We start from the raw sequence: 13,108 nt of genomic DNA on the forward strand, positions 1-13,108 counted from the left end.
GGGTTGGGGTATTGTATCTACATTCAACTTGACCCTAGCTCCACCTGACCTTTTATCACCCGCACACGGCCTATCAATTTGGGCCAAGTCCATCAAGACAGTAATTTCTTTGTGGATCATTGCCATGCGAGTGACTTTATTAGGGGAGAAGGGTGAACACAAGCTTCACGCCCAGGAGAAAGGACAACCGTAGGAGACTGCCTTACGGAGACATCACTATCAGCCCACCACATCTTTTCAAAGCACCCATTTTCTACAAAGAGACCCCCTAAAGCAATTCCTCTATCTTCCATTCTAAACATAGCTGAGGATAAAACAGAGCATACAGCGATGGCTGAGTGATGATACAGGCGTGCCTTTCATTGTGAATTTTTCATCTGCTCAGGCTGAGCCTGGGAACAGTGATGGATATAGAGAGAATATCAATTGTATGGGTAAGAGAAGTCAAGCAGGGATTTCAAAACCCAGGCTTTATCTTCATGTTTATATGCAGATAAGTAGAAGTAATTTCATTCACTGAGAATCTGTGGGAACATTTTCACAGCTCTAAAGTTTTGTCTAAAACCTAAAGGGCTGGTTTGAAATATTTAGTGTTTTTTTTTCCCATCAGGGTCAGTGTGCCATACTGTTCAAACGCACTCACGGGTATACAAAAACGGAAAAGAATTCATGGATTATCTTCTAAACAGATGTAATCTACTCTAATGTACAGGTGACATAAAACAAGCTCATTGAAGGGTTGTAACTTGGAATATAAAGCGAGGCATTTATGTCTAGATCAAGGTTTACAAAAAAACAGCTGGTCACATTAAGTAGTTCATGGTCTTCAAAACTGTATCCTCTTACCAATACGGTCCAATCTGTCCAACGCAACAGTCTCAAAGGCTCGTCTCATCATTGGATACTCCTCCAGCACCTCATTGAAGTTGTCCACAGACAGTGAGTACAGACGGCAGTACGTGTCAGCTCGAACACTGGCTGTCCTTCTGCCTCGTGTCAGTAAACAAATTTCTGCAAAACAAAAGGAAAAAGAAACCAGATGTTAAAGTTAAACCTTCACTTCAATGTTTTTTTCAGTTTCACTGACCTCATTGTCTCAAATAAACACACAAGTTTCGTGGTGGGATAGTCTCTTGTATTGCAGTGACTTCAAAGATAAAACACACAAACCAGAAATGTTCTTAGTGCTCTCATTTCTAGTACAGGCTTTCCTGTTCTGAGAAGACACTCCATAATTACTAAAAATGACTCAGAGGTGCAGAAGTGTGCCTTTGTTTCTGCTGCCCTTTCTACACAAAAGACTGACATCGCGAGAAAGAAATTACATTTTTTCATTACTATAACAAACTGGCCTCTCAATTAATGAAAAATAAAACTGTCAAAAAAGGAATTTGTTAATGAAATCATTCCTTAAGTCATCTCTTTTTTTACGCACCCAACTTACCATGAAAGTTCTATTTTTTTGCCCTTGATTTCCTGATCACCAGCCAACCATTTCACAATTAAGACTTTCACTTCTGCGTGACCCACTGAAGCCTGACACTTCATTATCCTACATCCACATCTGCACTTTTTGCATAGGCAAAAACACTGCCTCTTTCTCAGAAACCCATTTCCAGCTCGCTCAGACAGATGCCCTGAATTCTTCCATCCATTCATGTTCCCAATCCCCTTTCCTCCATATTTCAAATGAAACTTTTAAATAACCCGACTTATCTCCCATAGATCACATTCATAGGTTTACTCATCAACAAAACAGCCAATCTCTGCCTTGTGATATCCCTATGCGTGTGTGCTGCTGCTGGCAGCTTTTGCTTATTCTTTAACGTCCTACCAAAACTCTTTGATATAAGTTATATAAAACCAGAATTTGTGTGTAGCATATCGACAAAATTCACAATAAGAAATCTTTACTAACTGCACTTTTCATTATTTACATACATAACCCTCATCCAAGATTCTTTTTGTCTCCAGTCATCAGTTCGCTTTCCTAGTGTCCACATGATGTCATAGATTTGTTGATCTGTACTAAATATAATCTGCCACTTAAAACCCAGAGATGGACACTAGCTGGGAAGTCTAATTTCACGTGTAGCTTGAAGTTTGTGTAATTACTTCGCAGCAGTCTGGTGCTGTTATCCCTGATTTAATTAAAGTGACTAATTGCATTTGGACAATGCAGAACACTTACATTGGGGGCTATATATGAAGAACTTTCTGTAAAGGAAAGAAACATCAGGAAGCTTCATAAGGAGTTAATTACCAGATAGAGAAGGCCTTTCAGTTAATTAGCCACAGCATGCTAGCTGCTGTGGGCGACAGATGCTGGTAAGAGCTCAAAAATTTTACCACTGCTTTTCTGGCATCGCTAAATACTTTGAATACTTTTTCCTTTGATGTTAAATGTGATAAATAAAGGTGTTATAATGTGAAATAAAAGAAAACAAAAAACAAAAAGAGGTACCAACTTACGCATAAAATACATTTTCTGGGGGGATCTTAGAAAGGTGATTATGGTTCAGACTGAGCAGGTGGATTGCAAAATATGCTGTAAATGCTGAGAGCACTGCCTAATAGCAAATTACAACCCCCCTACTTCTCTTCTCCTCCCACTGGCCAGGTACCAAAACATGCTCCACAGCAAGTGAGAAACACCTACTACTATATGGAAATGTGATATACAACGTCTTTCTCTCTCTGCTCTTATTGACTTAATGTCATTCATGAAAGTATGAATTCTAAATGAAATGGTAATAAAACCCAAAATAAACGATCAAAAATAATAGCATCAATATCCTGTTAGTTCTACACTTGAAGCTTTCACCCCCACACTTGAATATGATGTGATGACATTTGAGTGTACAATGCTTAATGTTCCCTGGTCAGTGAGTGTAAAATTGTGATGATTGTATTTGATGGCCTGAAATAGTAGCTAGATGCACAGATACAGAGAGAATACATGACTGCACTGGGGGAGAGGTAAATGTACTGGATCTGAAGCATAGGAACAACCTCAGTGTGTTGCTGTTCATGTGTGTTACAGAGAGCATGGCTGAATGAGCAATGGCCCAGTTAGCAAGAGAGGCTTGTGAATGTGAGTCTAAAAAAACATGCTTGTGAGTGTGTATGTGTACACTGTATGTTGCACATGTGTTTCAGTGTGTGTACAGCCAGTGTGTGCTAGAGGGGCAGTTCTGGCTGTAGCTGTGCTGGGGGGTCCATTTCCCGCAGCACTGCTCCAGTAATCCCCTCTGGAGAGGAGCATCACAGCTCTGTATTAAATCCTCTTGTCCCATGGCCTTCTGGATGAAGCCAATATAGCAAGGATGAGGCTGTGAGCTGCAGTGAGCCCTTTGGCCTCATCAGACTGTGTTTGTAGAAAGTGAGCAAAGCCCAGACACTTGGTGGTGCCATTTGAACTGTAAGAGCTGAGGGTGTTGGATCCCGTTCAACCTTCTCCAAGCTGAGCAATAAGAGATTAGAGGAGATCTTTGAATGTTTAAAGCTCCTGTCAAGAACTTTTGGTTTGTTGATTTTGTTGACCTCTATAGACAGTGTTGTAGCTCAAAGCAGGAAGCATGCTTTACAGGAGGGGATTTAAAGTGTTGGAGACAGGCACAACCACTGCCATGTTTTCTGGGAGTGCCTGGTGTTCAGTCTGTTCTGGATAAAGTGTCAGAAATATCAAAAATTAAACGCAATATTGACCAAACACGACTGAGAAGATGAAATAAGATTTATATTATGGAAAGGATTGCTTCTTCTTGCATCGTACACAAGTTGTTGCTAGTAAACTCAATACAGTACACAGTAGCCTCAATATTTAAGACCCCTACAGATTTTTTGGTAAATGGTAAATGGACCAGTACTTATATAGCGCTTTTCTAGTCTCTCAGACCACTCAAAGTGCATTACACTGCTTGTCTCATTCACCCATACACACTACATTCACACACTGATGGTAGAGAATTTCCTATTGTAAACCATCAGTTTCCTCTAATTCCAAATCTCATTCACATCCACACAGCATTGACTTACAGTGGGAGCAATTGGGGGTTCAGTGTCTTGCTCAAGGACACTTTGGCATGTGACTGCAGGAGCTGGAATCAAACCCCCAATCTTCTGATTGAGAGGCGACTACTCTACCACTGAGCCACACAGCCGCCCATTTCTCACTTTCAGTCATATGTTTCTCACTGATATTTATAAAGTGACAAAGTGAAAGTTTGTGTGTACAAAAACCCAATTTCCACCAAGCAGTCCGGTTTGCATCAGTAAGGAACAGGTTGGATCAGTAAAGCCTGATCCTGTTTGCGTTTCCACAGCCAACTGTGCCCCCTCTTGTCGGGGGCGTGTGAGCTGGATGCTGCCATGGCGTCAGTTACGTAATAGTGTGACGACATAGCTGCATGACACAGTGTTGACCATTGGCTGTGTGCCGCGAGGAGGAATACAGCAGCCGCTGTCGCAGGGTAGGTGACGATTCTTTTAACCAATCAACGGACTGTGTTGTGAGTGTTGTAGCCCCACCTTCTGGGATCAGATTGGTATGGGTGGCACCCCAGCAGAAGGGTCCCAAAAAAAGTGGGACAGTTTGTCTCAGTATCTGTATCTGGGATCTGTCCCAGGTTTAGTCAGTAGAAATGCCCCAAAATGCGTGTCGCACCGAGACAAACCGAACTGAACCTGCTTTGTGGAAACGGGCCTGTAGTCTCTCTCCCAGGTTACTTTTACTTCTAATAATCCTTAAACTTATGGCAGTAAGCACAGAATAATAGAAACTCAAAGGTTTGAGGGTGCTACTGCAAGAAGTAATCCTTAAGCTTTTATATTTTCCTGAATACAAGTAAACGTAACAAAAGGAATAAGGATTTCATGGATTTTACTTACTTACTTCAATGATAAATGCGGGAAGAAGTTAAACTTGAACCTCAAATATGTTTTTTAGAGGGTGACTCCACACTCTGCTACCTCAACTAGTCCAAAAGGAAATCAATGCTACTATAAAAGAAAGGCTGCTAAAATGAAACCTTAAGTCATTTCAGGTTACGATTTCTCTCAGAGTTTATCAAATGATCTATTTTTGATTAGGCCCATCATAATACTTTTTTGTAGGTTCTGAAGAAAGTAATCATCAATTAAGACAAGTATTGTTATGCGGAGTCTGTATTGAATATAGATTATGGAGACATTGTTTGCAACAGCACAGGATAAGGGGCTAATTCCCAAGCACTGTTTTGAATGTAAAGCTTCCTTTGAGTAAAAGACACAATGCTGTCAAAAGCACAACACTCTGGCTCTCATTATCAAACAGGATCAAGCCTGCGTTGGAAAGACAGAGCCTGTGATTGGCTGAAAGCTCAGAGTGACTCATACCTCACATTTAAAGAGACAAATGTGAAATGAAATAAAAGAGTTTCCTTGTTTGCTGAAAGACAAGCGGAAAAGTTCCTTACAGTTCTACTTTTGACAGCTATTGCGGATAGTTTGTGAGTTTTACTCCATGTATTTATGAATGCTGTGCTCTCACTGCTTACTCACATCCCCTGTGACTCATTGCAATGTGCCCCAAATCCTGCATGAAATCCTAGAACAGGCTTAGTTGCTGTAGATAGTGTAGCCTGCTTTGTGTATGAGGGTATGTGTTTTCTACTTAAACTTACTCTTGCGTCAACAATAACCCATCTCTGTGTGGTCGTAAATAAGAATGAGATGATTAAAAATAACCCCAAGTGGTGGGCTCTGCAAGCTAAAATTAGAAAAGCTTGTTATAAATCAGCCATGACACAGGATAACTAATGATAGGCCAAGATACTGGCAGTGAATTAAATCTGTCAGAGCTTTTTTTTTTCATTCAGACTGAAAGCCCTGAGAAAAAAAAGAGCTTGCACATAAAAATGAAAATAAAATAAAATGATGATGAACTCTGAAAGACTACTCGATAAATCTCCCTGTCTGGTCTGCCTTCTGTCCAGCATAGCTTTGAGTTTATCTGGCTGGGCAGTGATCGTTTTAAAATCTTTGTTTGCCAAGTAAGTGCTACAGATACAAATATGCCTCAGATTCTAAAAGGCTCTGTGCACCAGCAGTTACTTCACCAGAGCAATGATGTGTTTCTTTTTTGCACTTAAGTGACAAAGCATTCATCAAAATTGAATGACAGCAATTAAAATTGGATGTAGCTCAGGGAATGGAGGAGCAAGACGTCATATGCTGTGACCTTGGTAAGAGCACACATGACTAGTCTTTTGCTGGATGGTGCAGCCCACGTGTCCGAGCTCTTACTGAAGAGATGCTCCCCTAGAGTCCTAGCTCTCAGTGCAGCACAGCACAGCCTGCATGCCCTGAAACTTCCCAGAGCTGGTGAGAATGTGTTGACGTAAGAGTGGCTGTAAAGCCCAATGAGAGACGTCTAGTGAGCATTACTGTTTCCACTTGTCATTTGAATACTGTAAGCTCACAGGGTGATGACACAAGAGCAGTACAGTTGTATAAAGGCCAGAAAGTTTTAAATGACCTCTTTTTTGTGACATCTTTACTGAGAGCACAAAGCTGTAGGGAACAAATTAAGGTTAAAAGATGGAAAAACTCTTAATAAGCAGATCATGGGGTTAAAATGGTGCAAGAAAGGCTACAGCTTTGAAATAAAAATCCTTTTTCACCTCATTGGAATTTTCCTCTTAAAACATGCACTGAAGCATAAAAATGCTACATTTCAAACAAATACTGCTTTTACAAAGAATGTGATATTAAATCCTGATATGGAAAAAAAATCCATGTGCTGTATAAGAAAGCATCAGCCAGAAGCTGGTCTGCAAACAACTTTTCATGAATCTGAGTGAATGCAAATGTTGGCCTTTGAATGTGCTTTTAGATAAGGTTTAAGTCTCGTAGTGAATGTTTCTGCATGTGATTCAGTGTGTGTTTGGGTGGTGTTCCTGACTTCCTTTCTGCTTATATGGTGCATGGATGTGAATTAATGAGAATGAGCAGTGCTGCTTGTTCTGTGGTTAAAGTATCCGAGTCCTGTAGCCTGGTCTGGTGAAGCTCACCTGGACTCTGAGTCCAACTGTCACCTCCCATCTCCCTCCCACCATGCTGCCCCCCAGCCTACAGAGCAGACACTCTCTAACCTTTGAAACATCCACAGTGGGCTGCCTGATTCCCAGTGACATGCCATGCTCGATCCCTCACAGCATTAGCATAGCTGTGCAAACACCTTCCGTTTGGCTAGCATGCACAGACAGGTAGGGGAGAGCCAGTGTTTTCTCAGCACTGCTGCTGATGCTGAGGTCCCGTCACATCTCATTGATTCTCTTTTACCCCCTGAATCCAGGCTGGCTGTGTTGGTGAGCAACAAAATAAACATGGAAGAAAATTCATAGGCTAGAGTATGTTTGTGTGAATGTACAGATGAGTTAGTAACTTATTCTCTTTATTTACCAGAAAACAGCTAAAGATGGAACAAGTGAACCCTGGCTGGAAGCTACTTGAGTAGATGCTACCATAAAAGTATAGCTCTCACCATGAGAGACAATTTTTTAAATATTCATCTTATATCAAAAACTGTTCATTAATTTATGTATAGGATCAATGATACATTTAATACCACAATACAGACTTGAATGTATGTATTATGGAGTATCTTGTGATGTATCATATAATCTTAACAATATCTCACAACATATTGTGTTGTATAACATCAGCAACAGTTTCAAAGCACAGCATTGTATTGTATATCATCCTACTCTATCTAGCCTGTCGTATTATATAAGGACACTCTATACATCATCATATCATCCCACATTGTGTCACTCAGCAGACTGCTGCAGTGCCTCCATCTTCAGCTGATGCTGCTCCAGAGTAAGAGGTGCAGGGTGTTAACTGGGTTAAGGATCGGGAGGATTACCTGGGCCTTTGCAGCTGCCAGATTCTCTCACTGACTCACTCAGTCAAAGGGTGGCCATTTGGCAGCTCTGAAGCACAGTCAGACTGAGCTCGGAGAGAAATGGAAAAGGGAAAACCGAGAGGAGGAGAAGGGAGTTTTAGTTCCTAAACCCAGGACTTCACAGGACTGGGGCTTAAGAAAGCACCATTCACTGAAAATCAGTCAAAGTCTGAGTAACTGCAAAAGGATGACACAGGAGATTGCAAACTGTACAGTCAACTTACTCTACTCCCATGTCTCCTACTCTCACTCTCTGGATCACTTTTTTTCTTCAGTCCCACTTACAAAGCTGAAACAAGCCACTCACTCAGAGGCAAAGTAAGCCATCTTAGAGGTGCAATCAGAGGCAGCTCTTGATAAGCACGTCTGACTGGCATGCAGGGCCACCACAAGGTCACCAAGACCCACTCCAACCAGGAGAGCCAAAGAGCCACAGTCTATGTAGGCAACACATCATTTACTGAGGGCTACAAAGGATGGAGTCGAACAGCACAATAACCTACTCTGTCTGGGCTCTGAGAGGGCAACCGAGATGCTGTTCAGATAAGTGTCTCAATTGTGAACTATAGGGAGAAAAAGAGGCAAGTCAAGGCAGAGTGGGGGGTGGAGGGTGCATGTTTTCTTGCTGATCCCAGGAAAACATCCAGAGAGCAGGCTTGGCAGTGATCCATGTGTCCCTTGGCGTTAGTACTGCAGTCACATTACATTTCCCCTCTACGCTGGATTGCTGTATGCCCGGCCGACATTCCTGTCCAGGACACGTCGTGTCCACTTTAGACGTTAGGCTCTCTGGCTCGAGCTAATCCAGCAGCTCACAAACTGAAGTAGACCGCTGAGTATATAAATAATTCAAATTGTCCATGAATGAATGAGTTGTGTTACACCAGCTTGTGGAGATGTTGATTAGCGTACATGTGAGCCATTTGCTGTACCAACAAGGGGAGCCTGCTGACATTGGATGTCCTTAACAAAGAGAAAGCTTTCCAATGGCTGGATGGCTTATAATGCATGTGGAGCAGACCTCCATGCTGTAAGTACATGATAATAAAGAAAAAACAATTTTGACTTCCTGTTTTGTGATAGTAACAGCTACACTGACACCTGTGCCACATACGCCCTGCGATGATCCACAAATTAACCAATCAATTTCATAAATGACTAACTCATGTTTGGTAACACACTCCCAGTGGCTCCAGGCTTACTCCCCTCCATAGGAGAGGCACTGCTAGTGCCAGTAATGGTGTCTATTATGTGCAATAAGGGAAAATAGTTACAGATCTGAAACTTAAGATTAAAGCAAGCGGGGCCAGTTTCTGCTTGAAAACCTGTGTTTTTTATCTTTAAGTTTACACAAGACACAAAAGTTAGGTGCATGTATTCCTATTAGACATGCACCAATTCATCGCTCAGCTGATTGGTGGAGGTTTCCTTAATTTTGGGGGATAGGCAGTCGGCCCACCCTTACATATGAATCTGATCTTATATACGTCTGGGAAGGTCTGACAGCCATTGTCGCTTTGCTCTGAGACCCAAAACTCAGATCATCTATTGGTTGTTTAAGTTAAAACATAAAGATTTTATTGTTTTACAGTAGTGTTCATTCATTCATTCATTCATTTTCTGAACCGCTTATTCTGTTCAGGGTCGCGGGTGGCTGGAGCCTATTCCAGCTGTCATTGGGCGAGAGGCGGGGTACACCCTGCACTGGTCGCCAGTTAAACACAGGGCTGACACAGACAGACAGACAGACAACCTTTCACGCACACACTCACACCTCAGGACAATTTAGAGTGCTTAATTAACCTGGTGAACATGTTTTTGGACTGTGGGAGGAAGCCGGAGTACCCAGAGAGAACCTACACATGCATGGAGAGAACATGCAAAAGGCCCACCGGCCAAGCTGGGAATCGAATCGGTGACCTTCTTGCTGTGAGGCTGCAGCGCAGCGTGCAGCCCAGGTATTATTCAATGATTTTCAATAAAATAAGAATGGAAGATTGAAGGTACATGCTGTCAGTTATAAAAAGAATAAAAAACTAAAAATCGATATTGGCCCAAACTGGAATCGGCAGGTCAGGCTTTTTAAAGATTGGTGATTGGCCAGAAAATTGTGAACAGTGCACCCCTAATTCCTATGCATGCACTCTGTTTTTTGAAAGAGATCGAACAAGAGTACACTGAATTTAGTGTTTCAGCGAGGAGTGAGCAGTGGGAAAAAGTGTGACCTGCATGTCGAATAAAAACAGCCTGAGTCTGTTTTCTCTTTGAATCTGAACTCTTTCTCACTGAGGATGGACGGAAGGAGGAAGCACTTTGGAAAACATTTTAGACAACATGGCCCTGGAGAGAGCCAGGGCCATGTGGTCTAAAATGTTGATTAGTCTTGGCATGTGTAGAGATAGATTGCCTGCCATCTTTTCATTATTTCTCTGGAACCCCCGGAGAGAGGGCATGGAGATGGACTTGAGCAGGCAAGGCGTAATTAAACTTCCACAGGCAGGTCATGTGCTGTTAAATGCTTTGCCACCATCTCTCATTACTTAACAGTGTAGTCTAAATGATACGCTGTCACTGGGCAAATTAATTGGTATTTGGTGAGGGCAGTATGGCAGCATTGTCTCCTACATGTGTCATAGCCTCTGTGGGACCATGAGAGGGGTGTGCATTATCTGACCCTGATTAAAAACATAACACAAGCTAAGTACATAACAACTCAAGGTTATCCCACAAGTCACAAGCATTTCCATAGTGTGTCATTTCACAGCTTTGTGACCACTCTGACCCTTGAATCCATACCTCTTAATTCCTACAACCGCACAGTTTCTTTAATTTGGATTTTTGCCCTACATTTCAGAAAAAGCTTATGATGTGAATTAAGGGAAAAGTCCTGCATAAACCATGAAGATGAATTTTAAGTGAGGTGACAAGAAGTGCACAACATGAGCATGAATATGAGCTAATATCAGAGCCAGAATAGCATTATCCAAAGGCTGTTGCCTTACACATCAAAATTCAAACCCTGGCCAACTCCTTAAAGTGCTGAAGGAACACATTATAAATATTAAAACAGAGCAGATTTTAGCTCCACAGAAGGATGTGCGTGTGTGTGTGTTTGTGTGTGTGTGACCTTGCAGCACTAGCTCGTCTTACCTCCGAAGTAGGAGCCATCTGAAAGCTTGGTCTCTTTATTGCCTTTGGTTAGCACGCTGACAACCCCGTGTTGTATGAAGTACATCTTTTTGCCGATGGTACCCTCCCTGATGATATAATCCCCAGGCTGGAACACCTCAAACTTGAGCTTGGTGAGCATAGAGGTAACAAAATTTGGGTCTGCATTGGCAAACAGAGGCATGGATGCCACGAGCTTACGACAGTTAAAGTTGATGATTTCCTGTGTGTGAGAAAAACAGACAACAGACAGAGCGAGCAGTTAGCAGGAGGAGCAAAACAGAGCTGGTCCTATTTTAGATATTACAGTACCAACAGAAAAATGTCAACTGTGCAGACATTTCTTTTTTTTTTTGTTTCAGTTTTACTCTTGTTTGGGTTAGGCCTCGAGAAGCTGAACTGAGGGAAATGTCAAACAGTAGACGTGCAAATGTGAATGTGCAAGAGATTCAAACAGAGAGAAGAGCTTTCATATCACCTCTCGCAGAGGCTCGTTCAGCTCTCCCAGGATGCTCTCCTCGTCGAACATCTTGCCCTGGTAACGGTGCTCGTAGTAGTCGTGGATCCTCTGCCTCATATCTGCTGGCAGCTTGTGGAAGGACATGTACTGCTCCACCTGTTTGTACTGCAGGGACACAGAGACACACAACAGTCATGTTATTCAAAAAATAAAGTGTCAACAGGAGGAATACACAGCCACAGGGAAAAGCTAGCAACAGAGTCAGACAAACAAGAACATGAAGATGAAAATATACAGGTCAGCTCAGCTTTGGTCTGAAAACATATCCAGAAAACAACCAAAAGTAATTCATGAAATACATGTCGGTTGTTCTGAACATACTGGAGACATGGAGAGAGGTATGATCGCAGTCTATTAAATTTTCCCAGTTTTTGAAAATCACCTACCTTTGAGACAAATTCTCTACTTTAGCAGACATCTAGCTGATCTAAATTACCACTGAAATAATTTTATAATAAAAATAAATGTGTATGTTTTTGTCCTTTTTTGTCATTTTACAATACCAGAGCAAGTTGCAGAGGATTCTGTCAAAGAAGTGTATCAACCAATGATGCGACAGGGAGTTAGTAAATGTTTAGATAACTTAATGTCATTTTAAACACAGGTTGGCATGGTGACAGAGTTAAGTATCAAACTTTTGTAGATTTTATGACGTGTTGAGGCTTACAGTGTTTATCTATCTTACAAGCTACAAGATAGCAACACGTATTGTATTTCAACTGCATGTAGCATAATGCAAAGAAAAAAAGAGCAAACAACTTCTAGCTGCATGTAAATATGAGATCTCCACATCCTTGTGGTTTAATCATTAGAGTAAATCCATGACAGCATTGCTCTGAAGGTGTGGCTTGGAAGGTGAGGGTGGAGACACCAGGTGAGGGGTGACCTTTCAGTGTCACAAGGTGAGCAGATTCTGCCAAAGGTGGAAAGGACTTGGCTGGCTTGTTTCACGTTTTGTGGGGATCCCTATTATGAGACTAAAACTTATAATGTGGATTTTTCATGATACATCCTGTTGAAATGTCATCACCAGCTAGCCTGTTTGCTTGTATCTTGAGTTGCCTGTGCATTTGGTCGCTACAGCCCAGGGAAGAAAGTGTGAGAAAGAGAAGGTATGATGGTGTAGGACAGTGTTCAAGTGCAATATGATCAAAATTTGAAATAATGCCTAACCTCTTAAGACCCAAGCTTTTATCTGGTGTGCATTTTTAAATTCACCTTGCTACATTGGATAAGAAAGACTTAATAAGTATAATAACTAAACTTGGTCTTTGTACAGGGAGTTTGATCATTTGTACTTAAATAGGTTGTTTTTTTCACTTAAATGGGTGTAATATTGTGATTTCACCAAAAGATGATGTGGAAGTGTCGCTATGTGTTGTTAATCAGTCAAAGTTTACAAAAAATGAAGTATCATGGGTCTGAGAGGCAGAAATGTAATGTCTGCATATGTGGATGCTGGATCTTAAGAG

General features: G+C 41.6%; 1 protein-coding gene across 3 annotated transcripts in view; it reads right to left on the bottom strand.

Moving 5' to 3' along the window:
- Positions 1 to 13,108, bottom strand: part of hcn4 (hyperpolarization activated cyclic nucleotide-gated potassium channel 4) — a 79,047-nt gene that overhangs the window by 8,829 nt on the left and 57,110 nt on the right. For all 3 annotated transcript variants that reach the window (XM_074666295.1, XM_074666296.1, XM_074666294.1), the window contains 3 exons: positions 11,595 to 11,741; positions 11,099 to 11,339; positions 847 to 1,011 (listed from right to left, as the gene is read on the bottom strand). In XM_074666295.1, the coding sequence (XP_074522396.1) occupies positions 847 to 1,011; positions 11,099 to 11,339; positions 11,595 to 11,741 (553 nt within the window). The remainder of the gene's footprint in view (positions 1 to 846; positions 1,012 to 11,098; positions 11,340 to 11,594; positions 11,742 to 13,108) is intronic.

This window comes from Halichoeres trimaculatus, unplaced genomic scaffold (assembly GCF_033239565.1).
Source record: "Halichoeres trimaculatus isolate MK-OKI-2021-1 unplaced genomic scaffold, fHalTri1.1 fHalTri1_scaffold_3, whole genome shotgun sequence".
NCBI classification, from domain to species: Eukaryota; Metazoa; Chordata; class Actinopteri; order Labriformes; family Labridae; genus Halichoeres; species Halichoeres trimaculatus.